At 37.5% G+C, this 18029-nt stretch overlaps 2 protein-coding genes across 6 annotated transcripts; both read right to left on the bottom strand.

Annotated features, from left to right (window-relative positions):
* Nucleotides 1-2847: 2847 nt before the first annotated feature.
* LOC116292245 (uncharacterized) lies at nucleotides 2848-4917 on the bottom strand. Its single transcript, XM_031699522.2, has 4 exons — nucleotides 4899-4917; nucleotides 3728-4219; nucleotides 3403-3582; nucleotides 2848-3116 (listed from the first exon to the last, which is right to left on the bottom strand). The coding sequence occupies exons 1-3, from the start codon at nucleotides 4915-4917 to the stop codon at nucleotides 3419-3421; spliced, it is 675 nt and encodes a 224-aa protein (XP_031555382.2). The 3' UTR covers nucleotides 2848-3116; nucleotides 3403-3418.
* Nucleotides 4918-4936: 19 nt separating this feature from the next.
* On the bottom strand, nucleotides 4937-17185 carry LOC116292262 (uncharacterized). 5 transcript variants are annotated; one of them, XM_031699541.2, is made up of 4 exons: nucleotides 16665-17185; nucleotides 6247-6636; nucleotides 5815-5977; nucleotides 4937-5247 (listed from the first exon to the last, which is right to left on the bottom strand). In XM_031699541.2, exons 1-3 carry the CDS (start codon nucleotides 17074-17076, stop codon nucleotides 5826-5828), a joined length of 954 nt encoding a protein of 317 aa, XP_031555401.1. In that variant the 5' UTR covers nucleotides 17077-17185; the 3' UTR covers nucleotides 4937-5247; nucleotides 5815-5825. The 5 variants fall into 5 exon arrangements, with proteins under 5 accessions (XP_031555401.1, XP_031555403.1, XP_088887436.1 ...); XM_031699543.2 differs by lacking the exons at nucleotides 4937-5247; nucleotides 5815-5977; nucleotides 6247-6636 and adding exons at nucleotides 7187-7344; nucleotides 8059-8230; nucleotides 8543-8905; XM_089031310.1 differs by lacking the exons at nucleotides 4937-5247; nucleotides 5815-5977; nucleotides 6247-6636 and adding exons at nucleotides 10521-10963; nucleotides 11168-11400; nucleotides 14192-14638.
* Nucleotides 17186-18029: the final 844 nt, after the last annotated feature.

Here is an 18029-nt window from a genome sequence, read left to right as displayed (position 1 = left end):
TGGCATAAAACATACTGAGCCCCCACCCCCTCCGTCGTCTTGTGAATCACCACCATCGTCTTTTTTGCTGTCTTTCTTTTTGTCCTTCAGTTTGACCTCCGCTGTATCATCATTCTCTTTTTTGGTCTTTTTCTTCTTCTTTTTGGCTGCAGACTCGTCTTCATTTTCTTCTTCATCACGTTCTTCATCTTGCACTTGTTCATCATCCTCTTCTTCCTCTTCATCATCATCATCTTTACTACTATCTAATGTTTTTACAGCTTTTTCAAGAATTTTATATAGTTTACCAAACCTTCCTCTTGAGATTTCTTTAACAGGAGTATCAGGTCTTTCTTCTTCTGTTCGTTTGGTCACGGAAAAACCCTTTCCATTTTTTTCCACAACAAAAACAGTATTCTTAGGATGATAATTGTCTTTTTGTCGAAGAACAACACCGTTGAAGCCCTCAACTCCATCAAGATATTTATAAAACTTGTGGTAAGCATGTAACTCGCTATCATTGTGATATTTAGCTGCCAAACACGATAAAAAAGAAGTCAAAAAGAGTGTCATGAGGAAGATATCCATTATGACATCTATATTAATTCCGTAGAGGTCCCTAACAATGTCTTCATGACAGATATTTCACCTCTTGAACAACGTATATTTATCACGATTTCCATCGCCATCACAGTAATTTCCAACAACCGAGATTGTTGCAATTGCTTTTAAAGTTGACAGTTTTATCAATCATGATATTTAGATTTAGAAGCAAAAATGATGGTTGACTTGTGGATTTTTCGCTTCACTACACACCTTTCTAGTTTAGCACATTTTGATCTACTTACATGAAGATCTGTTGCAGGTACTTAAAAGAAGACATAAAACATTGATGCCGTCTTTTTCATTAATTTTACCAATAAAAATATAAACATAAAATATAAAATAAATATATATAAAAAAAGAAAAGAAAAGAAAAGAGAGGCATGATTATAGTTTTATTAAAATTCACAGTCATGGGTCAAAAATTTAAAACAAACGCCATGTAAAATAACAAAGGAGAACGTTCAATAAAATTCAACGAATTACGTCAAAAATTCTTTTAAAAATATTTAAAAAATAAATCAATTATAAAATTAAACTCATGCACGTTTTTTTGTAACTTGTAGTCTTAGTAAGGCAATCAATTGCTGAATATCTTTACATTGTAAAATGATAAAGGAGCAAGGACATCTTTCCACGAGAGAGCATCACGTTCTCATTAAGCATCCTCCACAAGGATTCCCAAATCCACATCCACACATTAACTGTCCTTTCATGGCCTTGAAGTCAAATTTTGGTGGATGATATTTCACTTTTACCTTCTGGTAACATGGTCCACAGCACCCACAGCACCCACAGCACCCACAGTTGCTGCAGGGCAAGGAACATACACCCATGTCACATTGAGGCTTTATCTTCTTCTTCGGTGGTGGATACTGTAAGTTCAAAAGGGCATCTTTAAGAAGACCTATGACTTTCTTCACCTTTAGTTTAGTAAGATTCCTCTTGCAGCAGATGAAGCATAGACATTTTGAATCACTTGAACTCGATATCGATTTACGGGAACGTTTGAACTTAATACAACGGGTAATTCCATTCATTTGTCTTCTATCATCTTTATTTTCTCCGGTACTCTTGAGTTTCTCGATGCCTTTGGAGGAAATTTTGAAGGAAATTTTCTTGTTAACATCTATAGCTGTATCTTTACCAACTGTTTTTCCAAAGTACTGATGATTAGGAGATATATCCCGTTTGGAAAGCAATAAACCAAGTGAAAGCTGACGCTGAACATCTTTCCATGAAATCTTCGATCGTTTGGCGTGGAGGACACTTCCTAAGGCTTTTGTAGAGGCTTTTGTTGCATTTTGATGGAAATGTCCACGGATTCCAATTAAAAATACTAAAACAATAAACGTTATAAAAATATTTTTCATTTTTTTCTTTTTCGAAAGGAGAAGTAGACCGGGAGGATCTGGGAATACCATACGGGTGGAAACTGACGGGTGACCTAGTGGTAAAAGCGCTCGCCTCTCACCAAGGAGATACACAAACTCGAGCTTAGCAAAAGAAAAAGTCTTCCGAGAAAATGATAGATAGTTTCGGATATGATGTTCGTTATGAAAAGAGTTTGATTTGTACTGTAATCTTCCAATTCTAGTGGATTGGTTGAAATTGTTTAAAAAAATTAGTTGTAAAGCTTGTCATACACTAGGGGGGAGGGGAGGGGGGCAGGTAGAAGTAATTTGATCAGACAGACCGTTTTATATGCGCTGTTGAAAACGTAGTGCAGCTAGTGCAGCAGCATAGAGGTTTTGCACCATCACGTGATGCCATTCATGTTACACGACACGAACAATATATTCGTTTTACATGAGAAAGAACTCGATTCCCGAGAGCAAAGGGATTGTTTTGATTGGGATGGTGCAAATCTTCTATTGAAAATCTTGGTAAAAAGGAAGGAAAGAACGAAGGAAGGAAAGAGTGAGGAAGGAAAGGGTGAGGAAGGAATGAACGAAGGAAGGAAAGAGTGAGGAAGGAAAGAGTGAGGAAGGAAAGAACGAAGGAAGGAAAGAGTGAGGAAGGAAAGAACAAGGAAAGAAAGAGTGAGGAAGGAAAGAACGAAGGAAGGAAAGAGTTAGGAAGGAAAGAAAGAGGAAGGAAAGAGTGAGGAAGGAAAGAGTGAGGAAGGAAAGAGTGAGGAAGGAAAGAGTGAGGAAGGAAAGAGTGAGGAAGGAAAGAGTGAGGAAGAAAAGAGTGAGGAAGGAAAAGAAGGGAAAAAAGTTAGAAGGGAGGCGCAGGGATGGTGGTAGAAAAAACATCTAAATATTTGAAATCATTTTTTTATTGGTTCATGCGTAAAAATGGACAAACTTGTTAAAAGATTATGAGAACAATACGTTTCAAAGCCTCATACTGCACAAGATTTCAGCATGGGTCACTGCTTTAGCATTGAACCACATCAATGGCTCATGAGCTTCTCCTGTCTTTTCTGATTGGATGTCATACTACATCCATGCTAACGCATCTTGTTATTGATGATCATGAAGAGCTACAATGTGGAACGGAAGGTAGTTGATGGGTCGAATTCACAGGAACTATAGGTAGAGAAAAATCAAAATTTATGATTAACTTTTGGAACATGTTTTATTAGACAGATAAAATAAAGGTTTCCGGGGCTTAAAAATCTTTGTGGTATAAGCTACCAACGGTATTTTATTACCGAAGATCCCGAAAAATGGGTGCTTTTTGAAGTGCATCCTCTCACATGGGAATAAAGAAGGCTACTTGAGAAGTATACTAAAACAAAGCAAGACCAAATATTTTATTTCTAGATCCAACATCATCAAATCCTACATCACATTTTTTTGCAGATTTACTTACCAAGTTTATAAACTACTCAGTAATAAGGAAGATGATGTCCATACATGTATGGGTGTGGCGTCCTTGGTAAAAAGCTGCGGTATCCATAGTGACGGTATCCATGGTGACGGGAAGAAGGACGTACAAAGGATGGGGCATAAGGAGCAGCAAAGCGGCGGTGCATTCCAAAAGCAACATCTGCTGGGGAAAAAACAATAAGGTCCTGTTACACGATAAAAATGTTTGCTGTAAATACTCGCGAGCGCAGACCAATTTTCAAAGATTTGTATTGTATGATTGCTATCATAGACACATTGACGTAGCTTTACAAGACTTGGAGTTGTACCTGATCTCTTGTGTCCAGGGCTGGAGTCACAGCTGTGCGGGCAGTGGCAAACAGGCTTTGGTTTCAGAGGTTTAAACTTGAACTTCGGAGGTGTACATTCACAGCAACAGGGCCACAAGCAAGGCCACTTGCACTTCCCCTTAGGTGCGGGCTCACGGCAGCATTCACAGCAAGGATTATTGACGCATGCGCCGAAGGTACAAGGGAAGGTAACGGAAGGACAGCATCCACTGTTGCAGCCATGATTGGTCTTGGGGTGACCAAAACCACCACAGCAATTACCACACATACATCCAGCACCACACCATCCGTCGTCATGGCAGTTGTGATGACACAAATCACAGACACCCCAGCTACCACCGTGGCTGCTGGCCCCACAACCGCAGCCGCCATGACCGCCAAAGCCACCGTGTCCGAAGCCCCCATCATAGATGTGCTCCACTCCACCATAACCATGGAAGCCTCCACCACATCCACAGCCACAACGTTTGGCTGAAAAAATAAAAAATACACATTTTAGAAAAACTGAAAAAGTAATGTTCCATAAACATTTTTAAGAGGGAAAAGTATTTAAGTTTGTTTTAAGTATAAAGTAAATAAGAAGATATAAAACACCAAGATTAATTAAAACATTCAATAATCAAGTTCTAAGTTATATCAAGATTTGACCATGCAAGTTACTTAAGGAATAAAGAGTATAAGTAAGGAATATATTTGTGATAAACATCTAAAGTAAACATCTCTATGAATTCAAAATGAAAAGGAGATGCTATGCAAAATTTAATTTTAAAAATGTAGCACTTTATAAATGACTAGAATCGAAAGGAAAATGAAAAAATAAGTTCAAAGGTCAGTTAAACAACTGCAGTATGTTTACTCTAATCACCATCTAACTAAATAAAAAGTTTAAAGATACAAAGGTTTAAGTCAAAGGTCACGAAGTCAAAGGTCAAATATTCACCTCATCGTTTACAACTACGAAAGGGTAAATTTTTGATGTAAAATTAAAATAAGACAAATGTATTTATTATTTCCATTATTATTTGGCCCTCAGTTGAATCGCTGGGCATAAGAAAGGTTGAATTTGTTTCTAATCTGTGAATCTGCATTACTCCCATTTACTGATCGCAGTCAGCTCTAATGAGAGTGATTTGTATCAACCTTGTTTTACCTTGTTGGCATTGAAACATGAATTAAAACAGACAACGATTGAAATCACCAATGTATTTATTTCCGATTCATGCTCGTAACAAGATACAATTTGTTAATAGAGTGCTTTAATTAATCAAAATTTTGAATAGTGGAAAAAGTACAAGAACATATATTATTGAACTGTTTAGTATTCTTATAATTTTCGCTGCTTTTCTTAATGTTGTGTTAATTGCTTGGTCATTCCTAGTCCCTTGTTGCTGATTGGTCGCTGCAAAACATAAGAACTAGGACCTCTCGTTCTCGGGTCATAGGTTAGATGGAATTGTCCATTGAAGAAAGCAGTCTTTGGCTGATCAATCATTGAGTAACTGAAATGACAAGAATTTCACTAGTCGTAAGAGAGGGTCTTTAATTTAAGGGCTAGGGCTATGTGGATTTATAGGGATGAAGGGAAGTGGTGTCTGAGTTTATTGGGTGGAGGGGCTTAAGTTGGGAAAAGGAGGAGGGATTTGCATTTGTGTCTCATAGATTGATAACCCACAGATTTGAGTTGGTGTGTGTTTTGCGTGACGGTTGTTGCGTGACTACATGTAGATGTTTTTAAAGTGACTGCACCGCAAAAAGAAAATTCGGGGAGAAGATTATCAAAATCACCAAAATCATGCCATTTCTTGATTATGATATCTGCGACTTCTATTTAAGGCACTGAATTTAGAATAAAAAATAAAAAAAACAAAAAAAAACAAACAAAAAAAAAAACCAAAAAAACAAAAAAAAAACAAGCAAACAAAGAAAAAAACAAAAAACATTCCATTCTCCTTTCAAACATTTCTTAGGGACAGATATATTTAGAATATGTTACATTAAATTAAGATGTGCCCACAGTCGTCTTAAATATAAGCAAAGTAACCGCTTATATTTTATGCTTGACTTACCTATTGAGTATTTAATAGTAAGCAAGAGGGGGTCCATAAACGTAAGGTGGTGGAGCTACGGGCACTAATGCATGAGGGGCGTATCCATAGGGATGGACGGCGGCAGGGACGTAGGCTGGAGCGAGAGGAGCAATAAACTGGCGACGCTTTCCAGAACAAATTTCTGGGTAAGAATAAAACAGATTAAAAATAAGAAAACCAAAGAACTGTAAAATAATTTATATCTTGTCCGTGGCAATGAGTAATGGTGGTCCTGTGGTATTTTCCAGAATATTTTTGCGATCTTGATACAAGTTTTTGATTTTTACAAGTAATCATACGATAACACAGAACAAGAGTCTTCGTTTTGGTGGTGGTGTGCGTGTGCATTTTGGAGCGAGCCTTTACCTAGAATATAGTACGTTTGTGCCATCAATTAGTATAAATATATACCTGATCTCTTGTGTCCGCAGCCGCAGTGGTTGTGCGGGCAGTGACAAACAGGCTTGGGCTTCAGAGGTTTAAACTTGAACTTTGGAGGAGTACATTCACAGCAACACGGCCACAAGCAAGGCCACTTGCATTTTCCGGGGGGAGCCGGCTCACGACAGCACTCACAGCAAGGATTATTGACGCATGCGCCGAAGGTACAAGGGAAGGTAACGGAAGGGCAGCATCCACTGTTACAGCCATGATTGGTCTGTGGGTGACCAAAACCACCACAGCAATTACCACACATACATCCAGCACCACACCATCCGTCGTCATGGCAATTGTGATGACATAGGTCACAGACACCCCAGCTACCACCGTGAGCGCATCCACATCCACATTGACGTTTGGCTGATAAGGCAAATGATAAACTGTGTTAATAATAGTATTATAACATTATCAACATATGACATACACCTTATGCTCAGGAACGAAAAATCTCGTACAAAAAATAGAATAAAGGCTGAAAAGTCAAGAAAAACAAATGTTATATAATAAAAACTAAGTGAAAAAAAAAAAAAAAAAAAAAAAAAAAAAAAAAAAAAAAAAAGAAACCCAGCAAAATACTATATAAAACAAAAAAATGAAAATGGAAAAGGTGACATAAACTTAACTCAAAGTTTGTTATTATTCCCACTATAACAAAGTATTGAGGATATAAAAGCATATCCTACCATAAAACTTAAAAAACTATAACTTAATAATAAAGACAAAAAGAATATCTTATAATATTACAAATGATAAAATATAACTTTAAAAATGGTTTAACAAACCTTTTTTTGACGCTCACATGCAGAGTACATACAAATACCGTAAGACAGATAAATTATTAATAAGAATTAATATCTAATAATTAATTACATATAAATTAAAGTATTTTAATAAATAAAACCAATAATACTCGGGTATTATCATTTTTATTGTATATATCGCTGACCATGAATAATATCAAAACATTAATAACGTTCCTATTAGTGACAGTTAGAAAAGTCATGTCTAGGATTACGATAAGGCCAGATTCATATTCTGTTCAACGATTATTATTCCTTGGGTTTTAAGCTGAAAAGAGAAAAAAAATCGCATGAGTAAATGTTCAATAAAGCGGTTTTCGTGTGAATGGGAAAGCCACGGTACTGACGTACGGCACGTAGACGCTACACACTGAAATGGCGGCTTCCCATAAGAATGGTTATTGTTTAAGTGGGAAGCATACAGTACTGACTTACAGCATGTACTCTGTACGATATTCCGTAACATTGAAATGGCTTCCCATAAGAATGGTTATTGTATGAGTGGGAAGCATACGGTACTGACTTACAGCATGTACTCGGTGAAATATTCCCTAACACTGAAATGGCTTCCCATAAGAATGGTTATCGTATGAGTGGAAAGCATACAGTACTGACTTACGGCACGTGCACGTTACGACAGGTAAGGCTTCTCATTGTCTTCCCGTGAATTCATCCAATTGCAAAGCGTAGTTACGGTTACGGCAAGACACGTTACAGTACAGTAGTCAACAGTTAAGAATTCAAAGTATTGTTTCCCACTCATATGAAAATCGCTCTAGAATGGGACTAATGTTTGCATTTCGAACCACGTGTCATTCTCTTGAGTCTAACTCAACCTCACTTTCATAAACTTTCATTTGGAGGCTTGGTTACTATTCAATGTGGCTGACACATTCATGCCTAAAAGCATTAAACAGACTATTGAACCTAAAATCTTATCTCAAAAGTCTGAATAAAATTCTCTTTAATTTGATTGTTTTACCTTTATTCTTTCGGCGCATGCGCGGTAAAGGCCAGTGGTTTATGATGTGGCATGTGGGACATCATTGCTTTGGTGCCCGGCATGGGGGACATCAGTGGGATAATCATGACCGGTGTTGCGCCACAGAAGAATCGACATTTGCAACGCTTCTTCAACGAACCACTTTTCTTGGCTGAAGAATCGAACAGAAAAACATTTGAACTTATCCAGCTTAACTGAGAACAGCTATTAGCCAATGAGAATCAAGACAAATCTGCAAAACAACTAAGGATGCATACACGGAGAAAAAGCCCCGAATCAATGATAAAACCTAACGTGATACTTATTCACATGTGATGTCGAATCCATGAATCAAACCTGAGACCCCAGAGGTGAGAGGCTAGAGCTTTACAGACTCGCACATCCGAGCAAAAACGCTGGACTAAATGTTTGAATCATTTTATAGAAAACGAAGTCTTGATAGGTTAGTATTTCATTTCCTTACCTCCTCGTTTGCCACATCCACAACAAGGACACTTGCAACAAGGCTTGGACTTCAAAGGTTTGAACTTGAACTTAGGGGGCGTACACTCGCAACAGCAGGGCCACATACAAGGGAATTTACACTTGCCCTTTGGAGGCTCCCCTTTGCAGCACTCGCAACAAGGATTTTTGACGCATGCGCCGAAGGTAACTGGGAAAGTCATGCCGCCACATCCACAGCCATTGCAGCAGCAACTGGTGCATGGGCAACCAAATCCTCCACAGCAATTACCACAGCAACCCATGCTACGTTTAGGAATGTTCTTGGAGCAGCGCTTCTTCAGACATCGTTTCTTTAAGCAACGCTTTTTTAAACAGCGTTTGGCTGAAAGAGATTTTTATAGAGTAAGTAATTTTGAGTACATGTCAGTAAAGATCTAGATGGAAAGATTAAGTTACTATACAGGAGCTGCACAACATGCCATATTAAATGTACTAGGAATAAGAATTTAAAAGTTCATAGAACCTTTAAAAATGGCTTTATTAGGAGTGTAGGAAGGAAAGAGGATAGAATGCAAGCAACGAGCAAAGGAAGATAAGAGAAAAAAGAAGGAAGGAAGGAAGGAAAAAAAGGTAGAAAGTTGGAGGTAGGAAGGTAGGAAGGTAGGAAGGTAGGTAGGTAGGTAGGTAGGTAGGTAGGTAGGTAGGTAGGTAGGTAGGTAGGTTTGGTAGGTAGGTAGATAGGTAGGTAGGTAGGTAGGTAGGTAGGTAGGTAGGTAGGTAGGTAGGTAGGTAGGTATGCAATTAGGTAGGTTGGAATGGAGGTGTGTGAGTGAACAGAAAGAGAAGAAAGCCTTAATAACTACACGGGACTTAAATCTGTAAAAAAAAAAACATGCACCCTAAAGGCATTCATTTCTAGGCTTATTTAATTTATGCAACCGAATATTACAGACAAACGACGCTAATATCTAGCACAAGAAGACTACCCTGCTCTTAGCAAAGCGAAAACCAACGCATGCAGATAAACCTCAACGTACTCACCTCCCCTCCAAGAGGCGTTGCTTAAAAAATTCCTCTGAAAACCTCTTCTGCGTTGATAAAGTCATCTTGGACATGTTTAAATGATGTTCGAAATATCGATAAAAGAGAGTTTGGACAAATGATATTGATGATGTTTTTTGAAGGTTTTTGAAGCTTGTTAGCAACCGTCCCTTCGCTTCGTAAGAGACAGGGTAGCTTCTTTTACACATAAAACACCCCGTAATGCTTGGCGGAAAAAAAAAACGACAACTAAAAGAAAAGCTGAGATGTATCGTCATGTATAAAAAGGATAGTACGGATGCGACAACGAAGAACATAAAACGGTGATGCATTCCTCTTGTTCTTAGTAAATGGTGAAGAAGTTTGTTGTTGATAAAGATGGCGAATCCTTCGGTTTTTGGCAGGTTTTTCAACAAGAATACAATCATCTTAAGATCGAAAACATATAATATAACCAATATGTGTAGTTGCATTATTCTGAACATGTAAATTCTCAATTCGATTTAAAGAATTCGGTTTCCAATTGGATCCGATCTTTAGACCCCTACGGGAACCGTCCAGCAACAACTGAAATTCTAACGACTCTATGATAAACACTCTCGATTGAAACATACCACTATAACTGCTGCCAACACTATCAAATGTATATTTCAAGTAATATAACTGTAAGCGTGCTGCAATAGACCTCTTGGGGTAATGTTTTCCCATTTCAGACCACGTGTCATTCCCTTGACAATAAGATTCTTTGTTTGAACTGTATCCATATTCATGTGTCTTCTCATGTGCAACCGAGCGCAAACCTTAAACAAAGAAATGATACTCTAGGGAATGACATGTGGTCCGAAATGGGAAAACATTACGTCAGAGCCGAAGAGGTCTATTGCCCGTCCTTATAGACATTCCTTCCATGCAATAATCTTTATTATTCCCATGCATTAGTAATCCCCACATGCAACAAGGATTAATATCTTTATTTCATTACTAACAAATCTCTACATTAAACTTCGTTGTTACTATATATTATCATCATTATTTGTATATGTTCTGTTAATAATTCATAAGTCAATCGTGGGTTAGTAAAAGGTAAAAATAGCTAAAGTTAACAGCTGAGAATGGCAGCTACTTAGAAGGACTACCACACAGGCTTTCTTTACCTAAAGCAAAGCCACTGGTTGCTACATCTTCAATAATAAATATATTTTTATCATTAGTGGGTTAAGGTCACCGATGACCTCGTTGTCATGCACAGGCCTGGTTACTATTTCCAAGATGGCCTCCATCAAATCAAAGACACTATATTGCAAGGTGTTTCCAAAGAACGGAAAGACAATAAAATTGTTGGGGATCGGTAAGACACTCGACCAGCTCTTCCTTGAAGCTCTATTCCATTCGTTAGCAACTGCAACCAAAGAAACAATTTTCCTATTAGAAAATTTGAAACAAAAAAGAGTTTTCACTGGCTTTTCCACTTGGAAATTATTGGTATTCAGGGAATCAAATATCTCACCTAGGCGACCCGGATTCGATTCCCGGACTCGGTATCGTAATTAATTTCCGAAATATCCTTCGGGATTTTGCCCTATACTTACTTATATATACTTACTTAACATTTTATTTAGAAGTATGGGAGTCCATATCCATAACCATATCCAGGAAGAGAACTCCATCCATGTGCAAGACCAGGGAAGAAAGTTCCTCCAAAACCATATCCACCATATCCACCATAACCTCCATAGCCTCCAAAGCCACCATAGCCTCCATAGCCTCCATAGCCTCCAAATCCACCACAACCACAACGCTTCTGTATTGTGTCTCTCTTGCCTGGCTTGGGTTTTCCTTAAAAAACAGAGAATATAACTTTTAGTGAAAAACATTCTCTACCTCTAACAACAAAATAAGGTTTTCAAATCTTCAAATGTTTTGAACCCTGAAACAACGTCTGGGCTGATCAGAGTCATGGCACCGCTAATATAACTCAAAAATAGAACCCTGAAACGAACTCTGGGCTTATCTAAGTCAGGGCGCGGCTAACTCACAGATCGATCCCTGAAACAAACTCTGCCGGATCAGAGGTAGGGCATGGCTAACTCACAGATGAAATTGCAATTTCGTGTGTTAGGTTTGCCGGACGAAAGAAAACTGGAGAAACCGGAGAAAAAATACCTGAATCAAAGGAAAGACATAAAAGACTCTATTCACGTGTGGTGCCAAGTCCATGAATAGAAACCCTATTTTGGCTTTGTAAGACAGGATGATAGAAACAAACTCTTTTTTATTTTATCTTATTTTTCACTGGAGAATTAAACTCATCAAGGGAAAATATGTTAGCTCTGCCTTTCAGCTTGTATTCATTGATAATGTATCTTCTCTGGTGCTGTTATTAATCCCCAGTAAAATAGGTCAGAAAAATAAAGTCAAATACTTACCATCTTTCTTGTGTCCACATCCCATGCATCCTCCACATGGGCTGGTAGAGCAGTGTGGGCAGTGACACAAAGGCTTGGCTTTCAGAGGTTTAAACTCAAACTTTGGTGGAGTACACTTGCAGCAGCAAGGCCAGTAGCAGGGCCATTGGCATTTGCCTTTTGGTGGCTTCTTGGAGCAACACTCACAGCAGGGATTGTTCACGCATGCGCCGAACGTGCATGGGAAGTTGAGGTTGGGGCAGCAGCCACATCCACAGCCTCCGCAGGAATGAGGACACCCGAAGCCACCGCAGCAGTTGGAACAGCCGCAACCAGCACCGGGCTTTCCCCATTCACAGCAGCCACAGTCGCCACCACCACATCCACCGCCGCAACCGCCGCAGCCGCCTCCGCAACCGCCGCCTCCGAGACCGAATCCATCGCCGAATTCCCCGATTCCACCGAAGCCGCCACAGCCACCGAATCCACCGCATCGCTTCTTAACTGCATGCAAATAAGATTAGTTTCATGCAATTAGGTGACATGCAATTCATGCTGGTTATTAGTTCAATATCTAACTCATAGACTAATGTCATCATTGACAAATGTGAAGTCATTTTGTAAGACGTGAGTAGGTAGATCGGGAAACGGCAACCTGAAAACAACATCATAGTTTCTTGTCCTAGTAATGTGATTAAATAGATACATGTCATAATCATATTAGTGCAGCATGCCTTTATACTAAATTAAAACTATAATTCATGCAAGATAAAAATTGATTCAAAAATTTTATTCCATTCGTCAATTTCTATCAACCTCTAACATTTACAGAAAGTTGTAACGACTCTCAATGTCTCTGAAATGTCTATTTCTAACATACGTTAAATAAATAAATATATATGTATTCACGGTTCAGATCTACCTTGAATTTCGTACCCAAAATGGTATAGCAAAAATAACCTTCTCTGGTTTTAAATAAATAAAGCACAAAAACAAAACAACGACAATCAAAATTAATGTAATATTAGGTTAATTGGTTATGTTAAGTCTCTTGATTCGAGTTTTGTGGATATGATAACATTATTCAAGGCTATGGCGGTTGTTTTGTTATGACGATGGTGTCCAAGTCGATGCTGGTTTTAGTGGGTATCTGAAGAATAAGAAGACATTGCTAACATTAATTAACAAGCATTAATACGATTTTGTTCAGTTAGACGATTGGTGCTAATTAACTGAACAAAAGAAGGTGTGTAAGGGATTCTATAAGTCGTAGTAAATGATAGATTAATGCAAGTGTTCTAAGCGTGCTAATGAACGGAAAAAAAGAAATTGCGCAAGGGATTATGGTAATTGTAGTATAAGATGCTATAATGCAAGTTGTCATATTAGTTCTAATGATTTAAACAAAAGAACTGAAGTGTTCAAAGGAGTCTGCAAAATGTTTTTGAAAAAATGTCGCTATAAGGCAAATGACTTAATAAAACCTCGTGCAACGAGTAAATCTTTAGTAAAAGTGAATCGTAAATCCAGCTGAGTTGACCATCAGAATAATATCAAGGTCAACCATTCAGAATGAGGATTCAACATCATATTTTGATTAGCATTTCCCATGAATGAAACATGAGTTTTTCATTCTTTTCATTTATCTTCATAAATGCTACTAGTGGAATTCATTGTATAAAACTAGTTCATTCAACACGAGAATTCTACATTGCACTTAGCCTCTGCGAGGGAAATGCTAACCAAAAATAGTTGACCCATAATCCCTTTCGGGAAAGGCAGTCAACTCAGCTTGTGACCAACATGGCCTAAAAATACAATGAAAAAAAGAGCTGCAGTTGTCAACTTACTTGAGGTGTATCTAGTAGCCATATCCAAAGCCAAAGTGTGGGAATCCATAACCGAAGCCAAATCCAGGACCATATCCGCCCCATCCAAGGCCATATCCTCCCCAGCCAAGACCGTGTCCGCCCAAGCCAAGGCCTCCGTATCCACCCCATCCTCCAAAGCCGAATCCACATTTCTTTGCAACATCGCTTCTCTTTGAAACACCTGGCGTTAAAAGAGATATAACTGCATCTATGATGAATTGTTGACTTAATTTCCTAAATCTAACATAGTTGTCACAAGTTGGTACTTAAAGTGGGCCATCTTTTAGTGGTCATTTTATAGACTTGTTCCTGAATGTTCCTGTAAAAAAATTGTAATTAAGAATCACTTACCATCTTTCTTGTGTCCACATCCCATGCATCCTCCACATGGGCTGGTGGAGCAGTGTGGGCAATGACATAAAGGCTTGGCTTTCAGAGGTTTGAACTCAAACTTTGGTGGAGTACACTTGCAGCAGCAAGGCCAGTAGCAGGGCCATTGGCATTTGCCTTTTGGTGGCTTCTTCTTACAGCACTCACAGCAGGGATTGTTCACGCATGCGCCAAATGTGACAGGGAAGTTAAGATTGGGGCAGCAACCACATCCGCAGCCTCCACAGGAGTGAGGACACCCGAAGCCACCGCAGCAGTTGGAACAGCAGCAACCCTCACCAGGCTTTCCCCATTCACAGCCTCCACAGTCGCCACCACATCCTCCATATCCGCCGAATCCGCCTACCCCGTATCCGTCGAGTCCACCGAATCCACCGAATCCACCGAATCCTCCACATCGTTTAGAGACTGCATGCATGTTAGGTGAATTCCATGCAAACATGCAATTAGTTTTATGACAAGATATTATTAGTATATTTATATCAAACACCGTAGAATGTCAAAGGTCTTATCTGCGCATTTTTATTTTTTTTTTCATCGGAGCGTAATGAAAGGACAAATGGGCTTCTAGTGTGTCTCTAGCCCTTCCTTACCCATTGGGTATGAAAAAACAATGGATGTATTAGTTAGTTGAGGCTAGTAGAGGGGATGGGGAGGGGGAGTTGCTTAATCTCCAACACCTCTTTTCGCAGATACGTTCCTAAATAGATAGCCAATCGACTGTCAGGACAATGCGTGGGATACTTCTTTTTAAGGTAAAGAAAATTGTCTTTTACTTTAATATGGATTTTATGTCTCACACTTTTACTGATTTTGGAGAGGTATTTTGTTCCGGAATGGTAGACAGATATATGACATGTACAGATGACAATGGGCCCTTTACAACAAACAGTCACGTGCCTTGGGGAAGGCTCTGCTGGATGGCAAACAAACTTTAAAATGCTTCGTATCTTAAAATAGAAAGTATATAATAAGGGAAGAAAAGAATTTTGAAAAAGGTTTTGGAATATGACATTAGTATTCCAGCAAATAATCTTTAAATGAGGGAAGTCCGAATATTTTTTTCCGACCAGTGACAGTCTTGTTATTATGTCCTGCAAAGGGCCTATAGTTAACATTTGATATTCCACGGTGCTTTAACGTTAACGGTCTTGTTAACTTAAAAGCCTAAAATACTAACAGTTTAGTAACTATGAATCAAGAAATTTGACATACTGGCGTGCAATTAGTATATATTAAATCAAAAACATTAGATGAAAGTTATAAAATAAAATAATAAAAATGGAAAACACTCTTGCTTATTTTAATGAGAATAACGAAAAACTATCAATTTAATGTGTCAAAAAATTCCTTTAAAAAAATATTTTAAAAATAATGTTCTTAAATCCTTTTCATGCAAAATATTTCCCCAATATTTATTATCTGTCTTGGCTAGCTTTTTTGTGGTTTCTTTAGGGATTTCGTTTTGAGAAGAAGTTGTCAATCACGTGATTACCTGTCTTTTGCCCTCGCGATTAAGAAAGGTGATTTTCACCAACTCAATTATTAACACCTCCTTCACCCATGACTGAGCAACAACAGGTTTTTTATGGTCTAAAAATATTATAGAAATATATATCTAAATACATATATAAATCCAAAAAATTTTCCAATCTGATATGGAAATATTGTCTTATGTTTTACTCTTAGCAAATTCAGCTTCAGAAAAGTCAATTTGTTACATTGATTTTTTTTGATTTTCATCCAAATACAGTCTCAAAGTTTAGTTAAAATTCTTTGTTCTCTCGCTCTTTTATTATTTATGTGAGCTGCAAAAATTTTTGCTACAAATTTAAATCCAAAAATAAGAAAACAGTTTTTTCCATAGATACTCTCCTTATTCCATAAGAGGAAACATCTAAATAAAAATAAAAATAAAGATTAAAAAAAAAAGAAAAAAAGAAATACCATTTTAATTTTTTCCTTTGTTTTGTGGAGGAAATTTGAGTTTGTTGAAACACCCATTGATATTGAAAATAAGCATTGAATAACAATGTAAAAATCTTTGTTATAACAAAATATCAAACACCAAAAAGAATAAAGAATAATAATACTATTTGAAAAGGTTGTTTAAGTCTATTTTAGTCTCAACAAACTAATATTATTAATAGATAACACATAAACAAACTCAAAAAAAATTGGCTATGAGTTCGTAAATAATGACCTAAAAACCCAAATATTTTCAATATTTTCCGTATTTTGTCCTGTTAAACATAATGTGATGAATGATCATGAAAGTTTAGTTATCTTATCATTAAAAATATCAATGGACACCTAAAAACTTCATATGTAAAATTCCTGCAATGGCAAAGTTACTTTTTTGGCATGCACTTTTACTTTGCACGAAAAAGAAAGGTGTATGAGAGATTATGTTAAAATATATTTAAATTTTTACCTGCAACAGCTTTGCTTCGCTTTTCTGGTGCTGCGGATCCTTCTTCGGGTTCTTCTCCAGAATCCTCATCCGATCTTCGGTTTCTTTCTTTCTTCTCGTCAGATGCACTACCACTAGCTTCATTATCGGAATTATCTGAATCTACTTCTTCTTTTTCTTCTTCTTCGTCTTCTCCCTTTTCTTCTTCAGCAGAAGATTCATTATCTTCGTCTTCACTAACTTCGTCTTGTTTTTTCTCTTCAGAGTCTTCACTCTCTTCCTTCTCCTCCTGCTTCACATCTTTGTCTTCTTGTTTCTCGATGTTTTCTTTATCTTTTTCCTCGGCTAGTTTATGCGAGGCAAGTGGGTGTGCAGAAACTTGGTAAAGCACAACGAATAGTGTGAAAACTACCCACAAAGCGGTAGTTCTCATTTTGTCTATATCCTGACTAACTCAACAAAGACACGAAGTTACTGTCTTGACATACAACTGAAACTAGTGTTGTTTAGTCTTCGGTGATGGATCTCTCATTAAGTGCATTCCAGTTCTATGACATTGGAATACATAACAAGCAGTTATTCAACGTCAACTTGAGTTTACATGTTATCGTATTGTCTTAACCTGGTGACTTTTGTGTCCTGTTACAGGTACCATCAACAACCACTTGAACCTTGCCATCAAAACGCTCACCCAACCGTACAAACCAACCATTTACGTTTAAAAAATACGACATTAAAATTGCATGAAGGCAAAACAAAAATACCCTAGCCATAACATGTTGAATAATAAACAAAACCCTATCCAACTTCTTAAAAAAAAGTGGGACACAGTATTTTAAAATCTAAGTTGAGATATAGTATAAGAACTATATGACGTAATCGACGAGATTTATTTTTGAAAACTTTACAATGGTCGAATAGATGTTGATTTAATTGGTCGATTCAGTCATTGCTGTGACACGTGACTGTTTTCTTAACTCATAATTGAAGACAGTCCAAGCGATGCATTTTGACACCCACCATTCAAAAATTCACTTATTTCCTTATTTTCATATAAACAATTTCCAAACTGAAAAGAAACAAAGTTTCCGAAATGTCTTTTGATGCACTTTTTGTTTCTTTTATTTTAGTATTATTTTCTAACTAAAATAGAATTTAGTTTATTTAAGGTGATCAAGATTGCATTTATCGAAAGAATTAAGGTTTCAAGTTCACAAATTATTTCTTAAAAAATTCATGAATAGGTTGACGAGTTTATTTAGCGGTCATTGGTAGTAAATGAATGTCAAAAAACGTCAATAATTATGTGACTATAAAAGGACTATTTTAAAGAGATTTTTTCGTATGAGTGGGATACGCGCACGATACGTCAAATTCGTAATCGTA

The sequence above is a fragment of the Actinia tenebrosa genome, unplaced genomic scaffold (assembly GCF_029948245.1).
Source record: "Actinia tenebrosa isolate PJP-AT-01 unplaced genomic scaffold, QUT_ActTen_1.0 PGA_scaffold16__25_contigs__length_10494907, whole genome shotgun sequence".
Classification (NCBI taxonomy): Eukaryota; Metazoa; Cnidaria; class Anthozoa; order Actiniaria; family Actiniidae; genus Actinia; species Actinia tenebrosa.
The sequence above is the reverse complement of the archived record's forward strand: the minus strand, read 5'-3'. Positions and strand labels throughout refer to the sequence as shown.